Source organism: Hypanus sabinus, chromosome 2 (assembly GCF_030144855.1).
Source record: "Hypanus sabinus isolate sHypSab1 chromosome 2, sHypSab1.hap1, whole genome shotgun sequence".
Classification (NCBI taxonomy): Eukaryota; Metazoa; Chordata; class Chondrichthyes; order Myliobatiformes; family Dasyatidae; genus Hypanus; species Hypanus sabinus.
This window is the reverse complement of record NC_082707.1, coordinates 133,684,484-133,705,467: the sequence shown is the minus strand read 5'-3', so window position 1 is coordinate 133,705,467 and position 20,984 is coordinate 133,684,484. Positions and strand designations below refer to the sequence as shown.

The 20,984-nt window shown below is 37.2% G+C and overlaps 1 protein-coding gene across 11 annotated transcripts in view; it reads right to left on the bottom strand.

Annotated features, from left to right (window-relative positions):
• The window catches only part of LOC132384020 (gephyrin), a 647,984-nt gene that overhangs the window by 72,406 nt on the left and 554,594 nt on the right, over nucleotides 1–20,984 (bottom strand). For all 11 annotated transcript variants that reach the window (XM_059955300.1, XM_059955317.1, XM_059955322.1 and 8 more), the window contains 2 exons: nucleotides 17,673–17,826; nucleotides 4,053–4,174 (listed from right to left, as the gene is read on the bottom strand). In XM_059955300.1, the coding sequence (XP_059811283.1) occupies nucleotides 4,053–4,174; nucleotides 17,673–17,826 (276 nt within the window). The remainder of the gene's footprint in view (nucleotides 1–4,052; nucleotides 4,175–17,672; nucleotides 17,827–20,984) is intronic.

Here is a 20,984-nt window from a genome sequence, read left to right as displayed (position 1 = left end):
ACAACTGAACTGGCCTCTACTACTTCTACAGGAAGCTCATTCCACACAGCTATCACTCTCTGAGTAAAGAAATACCCCCTTGTGTTTCCCTTAAACTTCTGCCCCCTAACTCTCAAATCATGTCCTCTTGTTTGAATCTCCCCTACTCTCAATGGAAACAGCCTATTCACGTCAACTCTATCTATCCCTCTCAAAAATTTAAATACCTCGATCAAATCCCCCCTCAACCTTCTACGCTAAAAAAAAATTACAAACAAGGAAAAATCTGCAGAAGATCAAATCCCAGCAACAAGCACAAAATACTGGAACGTCGACTATACTTTTTTCCATAGATGATGCCTGACCTGCGTTCCTCCAGCATTTTGTGTGTGCTGCAAAAAATAATAGAAGTTTATTTCTGACCGACAAACATTAAGTTTGATTTGTTTGGCTGAATTAGAAGGCAGTACGAATGAAGAATAAACAGACCATTGGAATGTTACCCAGCAGGTCACCATTCTTCACTGTAGTTCACTGCAACACAGTATTCTTTGTAGGAAGATTTTACACTATTCATTAGCAGCAAGGGGCCTGGACACACAAGCAGGGACAGATGTAGAACTGATTGACATTCTTTAAGTCAATTGTATATGTTATATATTTTTTTCAGAATAAACTGGCTTTGAATTCATGCATCTTTTTCCAGGATATAGACACCTAAATGAATGTGAACTCTTTCTGAAGACACCTAGCTTTCGAGGACTTCAGCTCAAAATAATCAATCTCTGCAGAAATGCTCAGGAATCCATAAACAGATGGTAACCAGAGCTGGTTAAATATGACAGGTCTGTGAGATACTGCATGGATGCAGGTCCTTCACTCCAGTAAGTCTGCACAGACAATCAAACAGAATTTTACAAAAATCTTACTATAACCCATTTTATTTTGCTCTCGTTCCCAACAACTACCCACAGATTCTACGGCTTATCTCTTCACTAGGGACAATATACAATTGATCTCTCAACCCTCACAATTTTAGATTGAAGGAAGAAACTGGAGAAAACCCACACAGTCATTGGGAGAACAACGACAGTGGTCAGGCCTGAAACTGAGTCACTGGAGCTATGAGACAGCAGTTCTACCATTATTATAAATGGAATGGTAGTTAAGAATCAAGTATTGAATCACGGGCAACGCAAGTAAATCTGCAGATGCTGGAAATAAATAAAAACACAAAATGCTGGCAGAACTCAGCAGGCCAGACAGCATCTATGGGAGGAGGTAGTGATGAAGTTTCGGGCCAAAACGTCGTCACTACCTCCTCCCATAGATGCTGTCTGGCCTGCTGAGTTCTGCCAGCATTTTGTGTTTTTATTGAATCATGGGATTGGCTTGGATATAGACTAAACACAGGTGTTTCCAAAGGGCATGTTAGAGACATAGGGAAAGTCATGTGGCTGTTTATATAGAGTCTTGCTTTTGATTCATTAAGAGATGATGAATTGTTTGGTTTGATTAGTTTGTTATATTTCCTCTTCCAAACATGTATGCACAACTATATCAAGCAGTGCAGAATCAAGAAGCACATCTTTAAGTTGATTGGACCCTCTGCTCCTGCAGAAGAGTAATGAATCCAATCAATGCACTTTTGTTTGACTCAGAAATAAGACCATAAGCTATAGGGGCAGAATTAGGCCATTTGGCCCATTGAGTCTGTCTGCCATTTCATCATGGCTGATCCAATTTTCCTTTCAACCCCAATCTCCTGCCATCCTCCTGTACTGACCAATCAAGAACCTATCAACTTCTGCCTTAAATATACATAAAGAGTTGGCTTGTGGCAAGAATTCCACTGATTCACCACCATCTGGCTAAAAGATTTTCTCCTCATCTCCATTCGAAAAGGATGTCCCTCTATTCTGAGGCTGCATCCTTTGGTCTTAGACTCTCTCACCACAGGAAACATCCTCTCCATATCTACCCTATCAAGGCCTTTCAAAATTCAATAGGTTTCAATGAGTCACCCCTCATTCTTCTGAATTCTAGTGAATACTAGATTTAGTGGAGCCATCTGACGCTCTTCATATGACAAGCCCATTCAATCGTTTTTGTGAACCTCCTTTGAACTTTCTCCAGTTTCAGCACATCCTTTCTAAGATAAGGGACCCAAACCTGCTTGCAATACTCCAAATGATGTCTCACCAGTGCTTTATAAAGTTTCAACATTACATCCTTGATTTTATATTGCTCTTGAAATGAATGCTAACATTACATTTGCCTTCCTCACCATAGGCTCAGCCTACAAATTAACCTTTCCAGCTCCAACTCCTTAACACAGTTTATTAGAAGTTGCAGCTGGATACACTTCTCGTAATTGTAATGGTCAGGGATACTGGAAGTCTTCTTGTTTTTCCACATCCTGCAACAAGAGCATTGCACTATTCTGCTTGTCATTTCTACTTAGCTGAGCAGATATAAAGAAGAAAAGGAAAAAACTTGAGCTTTTCTTTTCTTTGCTTTCTCTGAGTGAAGCCTCTCTTTGCTGAAGCCTCGAAGAGGTAAAGCCTTAAGATCACCACTCTATGTCTACTCAGATGATGGTCCTTTGATTTGTGATTTGTGTGAGTGATTTTTCCCCCTCCATAAAAAGCACAATCCAAAGTTTACTGTTTGTATTCATATATGTGAGGGAATTAATAAAGATGCATCAGCAGATAGTTACAAATCCTATTATGAAGCCCATTGATAAAATGGGTGACAAAATGGACAATGGCAAATACAGACCTTTTAGTTTCAATTCCATTCAATTTAAAGTAACACGTTAGAAACCTCAGATTTACCTTAAAAAAGTGGCAAGAATATTCAAAAATTAAAATTTCTGCAACAGATTCCATAGTGAATGGAGCAATACTTTATTATTACTATTTGTTTGTAGGCAAAGAAGATCCTTAGTTAATTCAACATGGAACATTTCAAACTAAATCAAAGCAAAAATTGACAGATACAAGAATGTCAAACTATGTAGCTAGAGAATATAGTAGAAAGTAAAAGCAGAGCAGAGCACGTTATAAAAATATCATACAGCACTATGCTTAGGTAGCAAATTTAATGTGGTCCTAACTTGTGCATAAGCACACCAATGCACAACTTTCAAGTGGACATAGTGCACAGATGAAGCATTATTTCCAAGTTATGAAAGAATCTGCTGTGCATTTTCTGTTCAGGACATGTTGATAATCATGGTTATCAATACAATGAAGATATAATGTATTATCATGATGCTCACTGTTTACAAATTTAACGGGGATATAAACCCAATAAATGTATTGTTTCTGAGAGTCACCAATATTACTCTACAGATCATCCTGACAACTTCCAAACTCATTCAAAAAAAAGCTAACTCTCTATCTTAATCACTGACTAGCTCATTTTAAGAGTTGAAATGAAGACTATCAGCATGAAAGGTTGGTCATTGATATATAATACACCTTAGGAACAAGTTTAATCAATGAAAATTCCCCTTGTCAATTCATACAATAAAGTCAAAATATAAGTTTATAAATAGTTTGTGATAGTGTAAACCTCCATGTGATAGTGTACTTTTCACTAGCCTGAGTAAGTGCAGGCCCAACAATGCTAAAAAAGCTTAACACCATCCAGGCCTTATGAATGACTGGCACCCTGTACAAAACAAATGCATTCATTCTCTTCAACGCATACAATACCATGGATGCTGTAAACCATCTACGTACATCAGATATGGAGAATCCTTCTCAAACTCTTACTCTGCACTGCTGAACTTTAATCTGCATAACTATGAACCAGATACTGAGACAGGAATGAATATACAGGACATGAATAAATTTACTAGAGGGGCAAACATTTTTCGCACAGGGAAATGACACTAATTTATGTTAAAATTCTCAAATGTGTAACTGTTCAAATTTTTCAAAGGTGAGGAAAAGCTGACATATTTATTGTTTGGTGTTGAAATCTGGAATATTGCTTGCAAAGATGTGCAACTGACAAATAAAATGTAATCAAGAAACATCCACTATAACAACAGTACTTACTTATCTCCCACTATTCCCAGGTTGATGGTTGGGTATCCATGCTCCTGAATTGTTGCCAGCAGAGTTGAACGATTGCTGTCCCGAATTTTTCCAGGTGTTAGTTCATCTTCAGGGTTCAGCAGCTGTAGGAGCAAATCAGCAGAACTTGGCTTAATGCAATCAATTGAGAAGGAGACCAAACAATACAGGGTAAACCCTTCTTTCTGAAAGAAATTCAGAAACCAGGAAGAATGATCACAATGTCTAAAATGTAAATTGCAATTTCTGTACCAATATACACTCAGAGTCTATTTCATTAGGTACCTATTGTACTTACTAAAGTGGTCACTGAGTGTATGTTCATGGTTTTCTGTAGCCCATCTAATTCATGGACAAGATGTGTCGTGTGTTCAGATATGTTCTTCTGCACACCACTCTTGTAACACATAACTATTTGAGGCACAGTGACCTTCCTGTCAGTTTGAACCAGTCTGCCTATTCTCCTTTGAACTTGCATTAACAATGGCCACACAACTGATGCTTACCTATTTTTGGTTTTCACACTATCTTCTGAAAACTAGGACTGCTGTGTACAAAAATCCTAAGAGTCCAGCAGTTTCTGAGAAACTCAAACCACCTTGTCTGGCACCACAGTCAAAGTCACTTAGATCACATTTCTTCCCCCATTCTGATGTTTGCTCTGAACAACAACAGAACCTCTTTTTTTTATATCTAAATTTTTATTCAATTTTTTAAGATAATTACATGAAATAGAATAGCGAAATAATTATTTATATATATATATTTATTTATATATCTCAGCCCTCCCCCTCCCCTTAACCCTCCCCTCCTTAACATCCCTATCTAAAAAGAGGAAAAGAAAGAAAGAAAGAAAGAAAGAAAGAAAGAAAGAAAGAAAGACAGACAGACAGACAGAGACTGACTGACTGACTGACTGGATATCGGAATATCCCCACGTGCTCCATGGAATTCAAAATAACTTTAATATATATATTTATTTTCCCCAAATGACTAATAACTTTATCTTCGGAGCACCTATATATTGAATCCTATCTTTTGTAAATAAGGGCGTCAAATTTTCAGAAATATGTCATATTTATTTCTTAAATTATAAGTAATTTTTCAAGTGGAATGCAGCTAAAAATTTCATTATTCCAATGGTCCATAGTTAAGTATGAATCTGACTTCTAAGTAACTACAATAGTCTTTTTGGCTACTGTCACAGCAATTTTTATAAATTCTTTCTGATATTTGTTCAATTTGAGTTTTGGTTTACCTCTTCAATATCACCTAATAAAAATAATATTGGGTTATGTGGAAGTTGTATTCCAATAATTTGTTCCAATAAAACTCTTAAATTTATCCAAAAAGGTTGAATTTTGGCACAGGGCCAAGTAGAATGTAAAAAAGTACCAATATCTTGATTACATCGAAAACATTGATCAGATAAATTTGGATTTAATCTATTTATTTTTTGTGGTGTAATATATAGTTGATGTAAAAAATTATATTGTACTAATCTAAGTCGGACATTTATTGTATTTGTCATACTGTCAAGACATAGTCTTGACCAATTTGTTTCATCAATTTTAATATTCAAATCAGTTTCCCATTTTTGTCTTGACTTATGGATTCCTGGTTTAATTGTCTGTTTTTGAATCAAATTATACATACAAGACGTAGATTTTTTAATTTTTCCTTTTTGAATTAAAGTTTCTATTTCATTAGGTTTTGGCATTAACATTGTATGACCCAGTTTATCCCTTAAATAGCTCTTTAATTGAAAATAACAGAAAAGAGTGTTATTTGATATTTTATATTTATTCTTTAATTGATCAAATGACATCAATATACCTCCTTCAAAACAATCTCCTATATATCTAATCCCTTTTTGAAACCAGTTATATAAAAGTTGGTTATCCATTGTAAAAGGAATAAGTCTATTTTGAATTAAAGGTCTCTTTGATAATAAAGATTTCTTTATCTCATCATCAACATTTATCTTATTCCATAAATCAATTAAATGTTTTAATATAAGGGATTCTTTCTTTTCCCGTATCCATTTAGATTCCCATTTATATAAAAAATCTTCTGGTATATTTTCTCCTATCTTATCTAACTCTATTCTAATCCATGCTGGTTTATCTTGATCAAAAAAAGACATAATAAATCTGTTGATTTGCTTTATAATAATTCTTAAAATTTGGGAGTTGTAACCCTCCTAGGTCAAATTTACATGTCAATTTTTCCAATGATATTCTTGACATCTTACTTTCCCAAAGAAAATTCCTCATACCTTTATTCAACTCTTGAAAAATTTTCTGCGGTAGTTGTATTGGTAATGTTTGGAATAAATACTGTAATCTAGGAAATATACTCATTTTTACAGCATTGACTCTACCTACTAATGTTACTGGTAACATCATTCATTTATCAAGATCTTCTTGAAATTTTTTCAATAATGGCAAATAATTTAATTTATATAAATTCTTTATATCATTATCAACACTTATACCTAAATATTTTATACCATTTATCGGCCATCTAAATTGAGTTACTAGTCGACATTGACTGTAATCTCCTTTAGTAAGGGGTAAAATTTCACTTTTATCCCAATTTATTTTATACCCTGATATTTTCCCACATTCTTCCAATCTAAAAGATAATTTACGCAACGAATGTAATGGGTTTGTTAAATAAATCAGAACATCATCAGCAAATAGATTAATCTTATATTCCTCCCGATTAACTTTAAAACCCATAATATCTGAATCAGTTCTAATTAATTCAGCTAAAGGTTCTATCGCTAGTACAAATAGAGCAGGTGATAATGGGCAACCTTGTCTAGTTGACCTTGTTAATTGAAATGGTGCTGAAATTTGGCCATTTGTCACTACTTTAGCTTTAGGACTAGTATTTAAGGTTTTAATCCAGTTTATAAAAAATTCTCCTAATCCATATTTTTCCAATACTTTAAATAAAAAATCCCATTCCAATCTATCAAATTCTTTTTCTGCATCCAAAGCAACTGCCACACTCATTTCATCCCTCTTTTGGGCCAAGTGAATTATACTAAGTAACTGAGTTACATTATCTGCCGATTGTCTATTTTTAATAAATCCTGTTTGATCCATATGTATTAATTTTGGTAAATATTTAGATAATCTATTAGATAAATTTTTTGCTATTATTTTATAGTCCTATAAAGAAATAGGCCTATATGATGTTGGTTTTAAAGGATCTCTATCTTTTTTTGGCAATACTGTTAGAATCGCTGTCGAAAAAGATTCTGTAAGTTTATGTATTCTTTCTGCTTGATATACAAACTCCATAAAAGGAGGGATTAATAAATCTTTAAACTTTTTATAAAATTCAGGTGGAAAACCATCCTCTCCTGAAGATTTATTATTCTGAAGTGATCCTAGGGCTTCTTCGACCTCTTTTAATGTAAAGGGCATATCTATTCCCTTCTGTTCTTCCGAATTCAATTTTGGAAGAGTTATTTGTGATAGAAATCTTACTATCTCATCAACATCATTTTGTGATTCAGATTGATATAATTCGGAATAAAATTTTTTAAAGGTTTCATTGATTTCTAAAGGTTTATGAGTAATTTTATTTGCACTTGTTCTAATTGCGTTTATCAGTTTGGAAGCCTGCTCTGTTTTCAACTGCCAAGCAAGAATCTTGTGTGATCTTTCACCTAATTCATAATATCTCTGCTTAGTTCTCATAATTGCTTTTTCTGTTCGGTATGTCTGGAGTGTGTTATATTGTAACTTCTTATTAACAAGTTATCTTCGTTTTTCTTCTGTCATATATCTTTGAGATTCTTTTTCTAATTTTACAATCTCTTTTTCCAATTGATCCATTTCTACCATATATTCTTTCTTAATTTTAGAGGTATAACTTATTATCTGGCCCCTCAAATATGCTTTCATCGCTTCCCATAATACAAATTTATCATCAACTGAATGTGAATTTGTATCTAAAAAAAAGGGAATCTGTTTTTCCATAAAATCTTGTCATCTTAATAATATTGAATTAAATCTCCATCTGTAAATCAATTCTTCCTTATCCATCATTATCATTGTCATTATCAAAGGGGAATGATCTGACAGTATTCTCGCTTTGTATTCCATACTTTTCACTCTATCCTGAATATTCGCTGATAATAGAAAAAAATATATTCTTGAATAAGTCTTATGTCTATTTGAATAAAATGAATAATCTCTTTCTAAAGTTAGTTTTACTACTTTTGATTTTGTAATAGCCTTAGTTGATCTATGTAAAACTAGATCTAGACAAAAGTTAAAATCTTCACCGATTAATATTTTATCATGTGTATCGGCCAAATTCAAAAAAGTTTCTTGTATAAATTTTGTATCATTTTCATTTGGTGCACAAATATTCATAAGAGTCCATAACTCCAAAAAAAAAGTTGACAATGTATAATCACATATCTCCCTGCAGAATCAATTATTACATTTTGCATTTTAATTAGTAAGGTTTTATTATCCAAAATTTTAATTCCCCTCGTCTTTGAATTGAATGAAGCAGCAATAACATTCCCGACCCAATCTCTTTAAAATTTCTGATGTTCTAACAACAGAACCTCTTGAGCAAGTCTGCATGCTCTTATGCATTAAGATGCTGTCACATGATTGGCTGATTAGATATTTGCATTAATGAACAGGTGTACAGATATGCCTAATAAAGTGGCCACTGATTATATAATAAACCAGGCACCAACATGATGATGGTTCGATAATTTTTTTGGAATAATAAAATCATTGACAGTGGAGGCCAGGACATCAGATGAGGTTAATGCTGTATCAGATCTTGGAATGTATTTGAATGTCCCTAACATTCAGTAGAATTCACAACCTATTTGAAATAAAATTACCAAAAATAAATGTAAAACTAAAAACATTTATATAAATACAAATAATTAACATTTTAATGTATATTCTCGCTTTTCTACCTTACAGTTGTAAAATCTCCATTCAATGATTGGGTTTGGGGATCTTGCAAAAACTCTCAACCTAGTATAGGATCCCAAAGCAGATCCAAAGCTTGCATTGCACATGGAGTCCAGCAATTTGTTTACTGAACAATTCTGTAATAAGAAATCATTCATTAGATTTCAGACTTTTTCCTTCCTAAACTTGTTTACAATGACCAGTCAGAGCTGTTCCTCTAACCCAGTCTCCAATTATCAAGAATTACATCCCTGAAAGTTAACACAATTGGTGAATGATATAAAATAATATTTAGAAATGACTATTTTCTTGCAATTTTGTTCATATATACACAAGAATTATTTTACAACCAAGTTACAGAAATAAAACCCTGTCCTTCCAGTCAAGTGGATACTCTTCCCTGGTGTTGGCTTGTAAAAGAGTACAGGCTTTTGTTCTTATAGTGATTCAGAAAAGCAATGAATTCTGCTAAGAATTAAATGAAACTCATGAGACCAATTAGTGTACCAAACTGCTACATATCCTAAGCAGGCAGAAGTGAGTACAGTCTCTATTACTAAGGAATGTCTTTGACAAGATACGTACATGATGTTGCTAATCTCCTGGTAGTCAGGTAAGACATTAGCTTGGACAGAAGATTGGCTGACTACCAGGAGACAAAGGGTGGGAATAAACGGGGCCTTTTCTGGTTGGTTGGTTGCTGGTAACCAGTAATGTTCCACGAAGACTGTAAGACATAGGAGCAGAATCAGGCTGTTCGGCCCATCTAGTCTGCTGTATCATTGCAACACAGCTGATTTATTATCCCTCATAACCCCATTTTTCTGCCTTCTGCCCAAAACCTTTGACACCTTTATTAATCAACCTCTGCTTAAATTTACTGATGAATTGACCTATAAAGCTGTCTGTTGCAATGAATTCCACAGATTCACTACCTTCTGGCCAAAGAAATTCATCCTAATTTCTGTTCTAAAGGGACAACCTTCTATTCTGAGGCTGTGCCCACTGGTTCTAGACTCCCCTACTTCAAGAAACTTTCTCTTCACATTCACTCTATCTAGGCCTTTCAATATTCATTACGTTTCACTGAGATCCCCTTCATTCTTCCAAACTCCAGTGAATACAGGCCATGAGCTATTAAACACTCCTATGTTTAATTCTTGGAATCACTCTCGTGAACCTCCTTTGCATTTCCAGCACATCGTTTTTAGATAAGGGGACTAAAAATGCTCACATACTCCAAGTACAGTCTGACCAATACCCTTTAAAGCCTCAACATCACATCCTTGCTCTTATATTCTAATCCTCTTAAAATGAATGCTAACATTGCATTTGCCTTCCTTACCACCAACTCAAATTGCAAGTTAACCTTCAGGGAATCCAGCAATAGCACTCACAGGTCCCTCTGCAGCTCTAATTTCTGATTTGTTTCCCCTATGCAGAAGGCCTTTATTCCTTCTAACATAACAATACACTCCTCAGCACTATATTACATCACCCACTTTTTTGCCTGTTCTCCTAATCTGTCTAAGTACTTGTGCAGGCTCTCTGCTTCCTCAGCACTGTCTGCCCCTTCACCTACCTTCATCTCATCTGCAAACTTGGCCACAAAGCTTCAATTCCGTCATCCAAATCATTTATGTATAACATGAAAAGAAGTGGTGCCAACACTGACCCCTGCAGGACACCAGTAGTCAGTGGCAGCCAACCAGAAAGGGTCTCCTTTATTCCCACTCTTTGCCTCTTGCCAGTCAGCCAATCTTCTATTCATTTTGGTATCTTTACTGTAATACCATGGGCTACTACCTTGTTAAGCAGCCTCGTGTGTGGCACCTTGTCAAAGGCCTTCTCAAATATGTAAGTAAACACTGACTCTCCTTTGTCTATCCTGTTATTTCCTCAAAGAACTCTAACAGATTTGTTGGGCAAGATTACCCCCTAAGGAAGTCATGCCGACTTTCTCCTATTTTATTATGTACCTCCAAGCACCTTGAAACATCATCCTTAAAAGGAAATTACAGTGGTATGAGAGAGGAGTTGGCCAAAGTTCGTCAGCTTCTGGGAAAAATAAGGAAGGTGTAGGATAGATGTATTCCAAAAACAAAGAAATATTCAAAATGGCAAAATAGTACAACCCTGGCTGACAAGGGAAGTCAAAGCTAATGTAAAAGAAAAGATAGGGCATACAACAAAGCAAAAATAGCAGGAAGATAGAGGATAGGAAAGCTTTTAAAAACCTACAGGAAGCAACTGAAAGGATCATGAGGAGGGAGGTGGATAGTAAAAGCTTTTTCAAGTATGTAAAAAATAAAAAGAGATATGAGAGTGGATATAGGGCTGCCGGAAAATGAGGCTGGAGAAATAATAATGGGTATATGGAGATGCCAGATGAACTAAATGAGTATTTTGCATCTGTTTTCATTGTGGAAGACACTAATAGTGTGCCAGATGTTCAAGAGTGTGAAGGAAGAGAAATGAGTTCAGTTAATATTACAAGGGAGAAGGTGCTCAAAAAGCTGAAAGACCTAAGGGTACATAAGTCACCCGGATCAGATGAACTGCACCCTGGGGTTCTGAAAATTGTGGAGGCATTAGTAATGATCTTTCAAAAATCATTGGACTCTGGCATGGTGTCAGTTCATCATGAGGACTGGAAAACTGCAAATGCACTCTACTATTTAAGAAAGGAGGAAGGCAGCAGAAAAGAAATTATAGACCGGTTAACCTGACCTCAGTGGTTGGGAAGATGTTGGAGTCAATTGTTAAGGATGAGGTTGTGGAGTACTTGGTGACAGAGGACAAGGTAGGACAAAGTCAACATGGTTTCCCTAAGGGAAAATTTTGCCTGGCGAACCCGCTGGAATTCTTTGAGGAGATTACAAAGTAGGATAGATAAAGGGGATGCAGTGGATGTTGTAGTTTTGGACTTTCAGAAGACTTTTGACAAGGTGCCATACATCAGGCTGTTTACCAAGTTAAGCGCCCATGGTATTGCAGGAAAGTTACAGGCATGGTTAGAGCATTGGTTGATTGGTAGGGGGCAGTGAATGGGAATAAAGGGATCTTGTTTTCTGGTTAGCTGCCAGTAACTAGTGGTGTTCCGCAGGGGTCGGTATTGGGACCACTTCTTTTTATGCTGTAAGTCAATTGTTTAGATGATGGAATAGATGGCTTTGTTGCCAAGTTCGCATATGATACAAAGATTGGTAGAGGGGCAGGTAGTGTTGAGGAAACAGATAAGCTGCAGAGGGACTTAGACAGAATAGGAGAATGGGCAAGAAAGTGGCAAATGAAATACAATGTTGGAAAATGCATGGTCATGCATTTTCGTGGTAGAAATAAATGTGCAGACTCTTTTCTGAACTGGGAGAAAATCAAAAAATCTGAGATGCAAAGCAACTTGGGAGTCCTGGTGCAGAGCACCCTAAAGATTAACTTGCAGGTTGAATCGGTGGTGAGGAAGGCAAATACAATATTAGCATTCATTTCAAGAGGTCTAGAATACAAGAGCAAGGATGTGATGCTCAGGCTCTATAAGGTACTGGTGATGCCTCACCTTGAGTATTGTGACCAGTTTGGCTCATCTAATAAAAGATTTGCTGTCATTGGAGAGGTTCAGAGGAGGTTCACAAGAATGATTCCAGGAATGAATGGGGTTATCATACAAGGAACATTTGATGGCTCTGGGTCTGTACTCATTGGAATTTAGAAGGTTGAGGCTGGATCTCATTGAAAACTTCCAATATCTTCCCCACCACTGAAGTTAAGCTAACTGGCTTATAATAATTTTTTTTTGCCTCTTAAAAAGTGGAGTGACATTTGCAATTCTCCATTCCTCCAGAACCATTCCAGAATCCAGTGATTCTTGAAAGATCACTACTAATGCTTCTACAATCTCTTCAGCTTTATCTTTCAGAACCCTAGGGTGGGAACCATCTGGTTCAGGTGACAAATCTACCTTCAGGCTTTTCAGCTCCCCACGCACCTTCTCCTTTGTAATAGCACCTACACTTACTTCCGCCTCCCGACACTTGCATGTCTGGCATACTCACGGTGTCTTCCACGGAGACTTTTTGTTGGGACTGCTTCTTTTCATGTTATATGTTAACATTTTGGATGACAAGATGGGTGGCATTGTGGCCAAGTTTGTGCTGGTACAAAGATAAGTGGAAGGGTGGGAAGCATAGTGTTTCTTTCTTTTGTTGCTGCCTTTAAGAAGACGAATCTTAAGTTTGCATATAGTATACATACAGTGCTTTGATAACAGTTGCACTTCGAACTTTGAATTTTGAAATGGGGAGGAATTTCTATAGCTAGAGAGCGGTGAATCTGTGTAATTCATTGCCACAGACAGCTGTAGTGGTGAAGGCATCGGGTATATTTAAAGTGGTGCTTGATAGGTTCTTGATTAGTAAGGGCATCAAAGGTTACGGGAACAAGGTAGGAGAATAGGGTTGAGAGGAATTAGAAATCAGCCATGATCTAATGCTGGAGTAGATTTAATGGACCAAATGGCCTAATTCTGTTCCTATGTCTAATAGTCTTAGTTTCAATCAAGTCAGAGTTAATTGATTATTTGCAATTATGTGTTGTCTGTTCGTATTCCAAATTAAATTTGGAGGCTTATACTGATGCTGGCTTAATCAATTTAGCTGCATTCAAAGTAGGCCTACTGTGGATGATCATGTCTCAGTGACAAATGCATGGGAAAGAAATTAACAGTAATTTGAGGGGATGGTTCCTTCATTCTTTTTAGCACTGATAATAATAAGACTGATTGCCAGAAACTTGGTTAAAGGCTGGTATTAAGCACCCATAACAAAAGGTGGAGAGCTGAGGATTCAGGAAAGAAATTCCTGAGGCCATGCAACTAAAGCAATTAAGTTTGGGGAACCATATGAGGACAGAGATGAAGAAATTGGCAAGTTTTGGTACTGAGGATATTACAGGATAAAGAAGGGGTAGGGCAAAATAGGAATCTGAAAACAGGAATGAGATATTTCACTACTGAGGCACTGTTGAACCAGGAAACAAACCAAGCACAATACAGATGGATGAACTGCTCTCAGTAAGGTGTGCCCTACACTCTTCAATCAACATTTGAGGACATATAAAAAATTAATACGCCAACACAGTACAGCTTTGTTTTAAATTGCTGGTGAAGAGATTTGGGGGCTGGAATGGCTGCAAGGATTCTTAAAGTTCATCTCCAGAGTTCATGAATTTTCTGAGCAATAGATCAAATATGCTAAAAAGAATTTTTGCACTAATTACTTTATACTGGCCTTCCTTGGCCTATGAATCAGTGCATCACCATGTTGCACAAAGCTTTTTGGAAACAATGAGTGAAACAAAGATACAAAATATATGGACAGGGGGTAACTGTTCACTTATTTCTGTGTCAGGTTAGGGCTGTGCTAAATAGTGAAAAACAACAAAGTAAATTATATATTTGGCCATCTTCAGCTAGAAATAATGAGTGAATGATCCTCCCTGGCTTTCTGTGAGGTCCCCATCAAAACAGATGTAGTGTTCTTGCAATGTGATCACTCCATGTAACACCAAGAAACAGAGAACCAACACTTGGTTGGTAAAACTATTCAAGGCAAGTCGAGACTCTGAATTTTTTCCTTCAGATGATGGAAAGGTTTTGAGAAGACAGGCTTTGTGTCATTCACACAGAATACTGTCTTTACCTGGTTTAGTAATTTAAATACTTGCTACAAAACTAACATCTGAACAACAAAATGGAATATTGCTCGGGTCCAGCAAACAAAAACCAGCTAACCCGACTTGTCTCACTGTAAAGCCATGATCTAACTACCAATTAATAGCAAGATTTTTGAAAGAAATTGTCAACAGCTTTGCCAACTGGTGATCATTTGCCAATAACTGGCTTGATGAAGTTCTTGTTTAGTTCTCTGAAGACAACAACTGCAGACCTCATTATATACATTGATCCAAATTCCAGTAGTAAGATCAAAGAGACTGCCTTTGAAATAAACGTAATATTCAACCAAGAAGGGCACTAAGGAAACCTGCTCAAAGGGGATCGGAACAACACACACAAAATGCTGGTGGAACACAGCAGGCCGGGCAGCATCTATAAGGAGAAGCACTGTCGACGTCTCAGCCCGAAATGTCGACAGTGTCCTGACGAAGGGTCTTGGGCTGAAACATCGACAGTGCTTCTCCTTATAGATGCTGCCTGGTCTGCTGTGTTCCACCAGCATTTTGAGTGTGTTTGAATTTCTAGCATCTGCAGATTTCCTCGTGTTTGCTCTTCAAAGGGGATTGGATTAAGATTTGCATGTGTCACATCTAGCTTTATCATTTGCTTTATTAATGGCTTTCCTTTCATTATAAAGCACAGAGTGTTAAATAATGAAGCAATTTATGCCTATATAGAGGAAGGCTGGAACAATATTTGGGTTTGAGAAAAGCTATGGCAAATACAGGTGTCCCCCATTTTTCGAATGTTTGTTTTACATCAACTCATTGTTACGAAAGGCCTACGTCAGTTAACAGTTTTCGCTAACAGAAGGTGTTTTCACTGTTACCAAAAAGGCAGCGTGTGCTGAGCAGCCAAGCTCCTCCCCTGAAACTGCATTCTAGCTAGCATTGCTTAAACACTTGCCTGTGAGCATCTGTGCTTTATGTCGATTTATTTTGTGCATCTGTTAACAAGTTGAGTTCTAAAGTATCGGAAAAGTCTAAAAATGCGTGTAATGGTGTTAGTGTAAAACTAGACATAATTAAGCGTTCCAATCATGGTGAATGAAGTAAGGACAAAGTGAGTTTGGCTAAGGGTTTGTGGAAGTTGACGAAGATGATGTTGAAGAGGTTTTGGCATCCCATGACCAAGAACTGACAGATGAAGAGCTGACAAAGAGGAAAGGATAACAATTGAAACCAAACGCAGTAGCAAATGGCCCAAAAGTGAAGACGTCCAGGAACTGAACAGGAAGCAACTGTGTGAGATTTTCGCTGCAATTGACAACACTGCAATGATTGCAGAAAAGTATGACTTTAATTTTGAAAGGGCACGTAGGTTTAGGGCATATTTGCAGGACGGTTTTGAGTGCTTACAAAGAACTGTATGATAGAAAGATGCGCGAGGCTAAGCAGTCAAGCATACTATCGTTTTTCAAGCCTTCCACATCAGCCATAGCAGACGATGAAACTCCACCTTCGACATTGAGGCAGGCATACATAGAAGAAGGTGACCTGCTTGCCTTGATGGAAACAGACGATGATGAGATGACACCCCAGTCTCCTCTACCTCCCACCACCCCAACCTCCGACGACTCAGTCTAACACACCATCATCAGTGTGCTCGCTCTCTTCTCGATTCCAGTAAGTGAAACTACACTGTACATACATTATTTCTACTTCATATAGGCTGTGTATTTTTATGTATTATTTGCTAGCTTCATAGCTTAAAGGTTACTGGAAAGAGTGCTTCTGCCAGGAGCGCTTGCGCCGTGTGTTTTTGCCGCGAGTGCTGACGACAGGACTTGCGTGAGATTTTCACTGCGGTGGACAGTGCTGCAATAATTGCAGAAAAGCATTCCTACATTATATAGGCTGTGTATTTATCAGATCATTCCTGCTTTTACTGTATGTTACTGTTATTTTAAGTTTTGTGTGTTATTTGGCATGATCTGGTAGGTTATTTTTTGGGTCTGGGAATGCTCACAAATTTTTCCCATATAAATAAATGGCAATTGCTTCTTCACTTTACAACATTCCTGCTTATGAACCATTTCATAGGAACGCTCTACCTTCGAATAGTGGGGGAAACCTGCAGTATTCTGCGGCACAATTAGCAAGCAATGAGGATTTCTAATAAAAGAGTCTTACTGTATTGTCTAAGCATTCTATGACCACATCAACAGATCTCCAAAATCTAAATCCTGAAATGCATCAGAGACTAAAGCTGAAATGGACCAGTCATCTAATACTATGAGCACCAAAACAGGTCAGAAGCTAGAGATTCTATATTCTATGTTCTTTTCATTCCAGTGCTCAGGCACAAACATGATGGAATACCATTTGTGAAATGAGTAGATTTTAAAAAACATTGCTCTCATCATAAAAATAGTTTTAACAAGAGGAGTCTATCATGAAAATGCTATGTTTTCCCACCTTCTGATTAAGTGTGAACTGTTCAAATTGCACTTTTACTTGATGAATGTCGTTTTACAGTACGTGCACATTAATATAAGAATCAAAGCCTATTATCCTATGTTGCTTGACACACATAGTGTCAGAGCCTTTAGAAGTGCTATTATTTCAGTGCAGGCAAAACCTCATTCTGATACACTGAACATTAGTGCAAGGAAATTGAGGGATGTTGAGAACTTTGTAGGAGATACAGATGCCTGTAAAGAGACCATGGATGAGAAATTACAATGTTGTCATAAATTTGATACAGTCATGCAAAAAATGCCTGCAATAATTTCATCCACTAAATCACAAAAAGGGCAAATTACAGCATTCCATCTAAAGTGATCAGTACAAGTTAGCTTGATCATTTTTGTTAAAATTCAAGGAATTCCTGAGTTCAGAGTTCAAACATATTGCTGTACATAAATACAATTATTTTTCTTTCATATTCAGAGGTAACAAAACTTACCTCATTTCCTGTGGACATCACTGCAACCACTGGAAACTTGTGAACTTCAACTTCAGTAACCCCAACAGTTGCTAGAAGGCCAATTTCAGAAGGCCCCATGTGAGTTCCTTTTGCCAGAACGCATTCTCCTCTTTTGATATCATGACCAATTGGTCTAATAGAAAGAAAGAGAAAAAAATCAACACATTTCAATAGCAATTTGCTCACCCCAACCCTACCCCCACTCCAACTCCTCTTCATGACCAGCTGCCATTCTTAGTGGCTCCATAAATGTACACTGAGTGTGAGAAACTTCATTGGGTATGTTACTTGTAGAAGAACTGTTCTACTTGCCATTGGCTGGCCCCTATGTAAAACAATGGCTGGACTGTAACGTTGCACTGATTGAATATGCAGGCTAATATTTCTGTTTTTTTTTTGTCAACAGCATCTCATTGATGATGTCCTGGCTGACATGCACACTTCACCGCCATCCTCTACCCTAACAGTTAATCTCTTTGGAATGAAAATCCTTGCCTGCAAATCCAAGAACCATTTAACTTTAAAACCTTCACAATACTTATTAGTTATTTGATCAGCAGTTTGTCATATGGTTACACTTATTTGCCAGTTTCTTAAGTGCCCATGGAAATTTACTGTTTAAATACATTATAAATATAAAATTCCTTGTTTCATACAATATAATATCAGTATATTTAGCATAATGCATTTTTTAAACAGTTTAGTTGGGTCTTCTCCATTTGCTATGATTTAAGTTCAGTTTTTTACTGTGACTTGCTAGTGGTAACATTAGCATTATCTCTGACCATTCCACCACCAATGAGGATTAATATCATTTCAGTTAAAGTTTCACCAGACTCCCTCTCATATACAAACCTATCTAATTGCAGTAGTGCAAAGAGGAACTGCCTCTTCATTTGCAGATTCTTTGCCAGAAACCCACTGGTGTATACCTAAATTGTGGTGACCATCTCCTACATGTTACACATGTTTGTAAATTCTACAGTTGCAAGTGTAGCTTTATTCCTAAAATGGTAATATTGATAATATTGATCAGTCTTTTTGTATCAGTATTTGGGTTCCATAGAAGGGTAAAGATACAGGATGCATTGAACCATGTTGAGGCCACAATACGTTGTGCTGGTTACTATTACCACAATAGGCCAATGGCAGACATAATCTCAGTGGCTCTTCACACGGCCTTCGACCACTTGGACAATACAAACACCTACATCAGGATGCTGTTCATCGACTATAGCTCAGTGTTTAACACCCTCGTTCCCACGATCCTGATTGATAAGTTACAGAGCTGGGCCTCTGTATGTCAATCTGCAATTGGATCCTTGACTTCCTAACCAGAAGACCACAATCTGTGTGGATTGGTGATAATATGAGTGAGAGTGATTCCTGAGAATGAAGGACTAAAGACATTCTGGAGCGAAGTCTTTTTTTTACTGATCGGGGAAAAGAGGCTAGACTGCGCAGACACGAAATGTAGTGTGCCAAAGATTTAAAAAAAGACTGCCATGTACAGTGGCAATCATCGGAGTGGTCTGAGTCACAGTGGGACAGAGTCAGAGTTTGTAAAATGTGCTCAGGAAAGTTTTCTAAATCAATGTATAGAGGCACCATCTAGAGAGGATGCAATATTAGATCTCTTATTAGGAAACGAGTTAGGACAGGTGACAGAAGTGTGTGTAGGGGAACAATTTGGTTCCAGTGATCATAACACCATTAGTTTCAACTTGTTCATGGATAAAGATAGATCTGGTCCTCGGGTTGAGGTTCTAAACTGGAAAAAGGCCAAATTTGAAAAAATGAGAAAGGATCTAAAAAGCATGGATTGGGACAGGTTGTTCTCTGGCAAGAATATAGTTGGTAAGTGGGAGGCGTTCAAAGGAGAAGTTTTGAGAGTGCAGAGTTTGTATGTTCCTGTCAGGATTAAAGGCAAAGTGAATAAGAATAAGGAACCTTGGTTCTCTAGGGATATTGGAACTCTGATAAAGAAGAAGAGAGAGATGCATGACATATATAGGAAACAGGGAGCAAATAAGGTACTTGAGGAGTATAAGAAGTGCAAAAAAAACTTAAGAAAGAAATCAGGAGGGCTAAAAGGACACATGAGGTAGCTTTGGCAGTCAAGGTGAAGGATAATCCAAAGAGGTAGATAAAGAGCAAAAGGATAGTAAGGGATAAAATTGGTCCTCTTAAAGGTCAGAGTAGTCGGCTATGTATGGAACCAAAAGAAATGGGGGAGATCTTAAAAGGGTTTTTTGCATCTGTATTTACTAAGGAAACTGGCATGGAGTCGCTGGAAATGAGACAAACGAGTAGTGAGGTCATGGAATCTATACAGATTGAAGAGGAGGAGGTGCTTGCTAACTTGAGGCAAATCAGAGTAGATCAATCCCCAGGACCTGACAGGGTATTCTCTCAGACCTTGAAGGAGACTAGTGTTGAAATTGCAGGGGCCCTGGCAGATATATTTAAAGTGTTGGTATCTACGGGTGAGATGCCGGAGGATTGGAGGATAGCTCATGTTGTTCCGTTGTTTTAAAAAGGCTCTAAAAGTAATCTGGGAAATCATGGGCTGGTAAGTTTGATGTTGTTAGTAGGTAAATTATTGGAAGGAGTACTGAGAGATAGGATGTACAAGTATTTGGATAGACAGGGACTTATTAGGGAGAGTCAACACGGCTTTGTGCGTGGTAGGTGATGATACAAAGATTGGAGGTGTAGTGGACAGTGAGGAAGGTTTCCAAAGCTTGCAGAGGGATTTGGACCAGCTGGAAAAATGGCAGATGGAGTTTAATACAGACAAGTATGACGTATTGCACTTTGGAAGGAAAAAACAAGGTAGAACATACAAGGTAAATGGTAGGGCACTGAGGCGTGCAGTAGAACAGAGGGATCTGGGAATACAGATACAAAATTCCCTAAAAGTGGCGTCACAGGTAGATAGGATCGTAAAGAGAGTTTTTGGTTCATTGGCCTTTATAAATCAAAGTATTGAGTATAAGGGTTGGAATGTTATGGTGAGGTTGCAAAAGGCATTGGTGAGGCTGAATTTGGAGTATTGTGTGCAGTTTTGGTCACCGAATTACAGGAAGGATATTAATAAGGTTGAAAGAGTGCAGAGAACGTTTACAAGGATGTTGCTGGGGCTTGAGAAATTGATTTCTTGAGAAAGGTTGAATAGATTAGGACTTTATTCCCTAGAGCATAGAAGAATAAAGAGAGATTTGATAAAGGTATATAAAATTATGATGGGTATAGATAGAGTGAATGCAAGCAGGCTTCTTCCATTGAGGT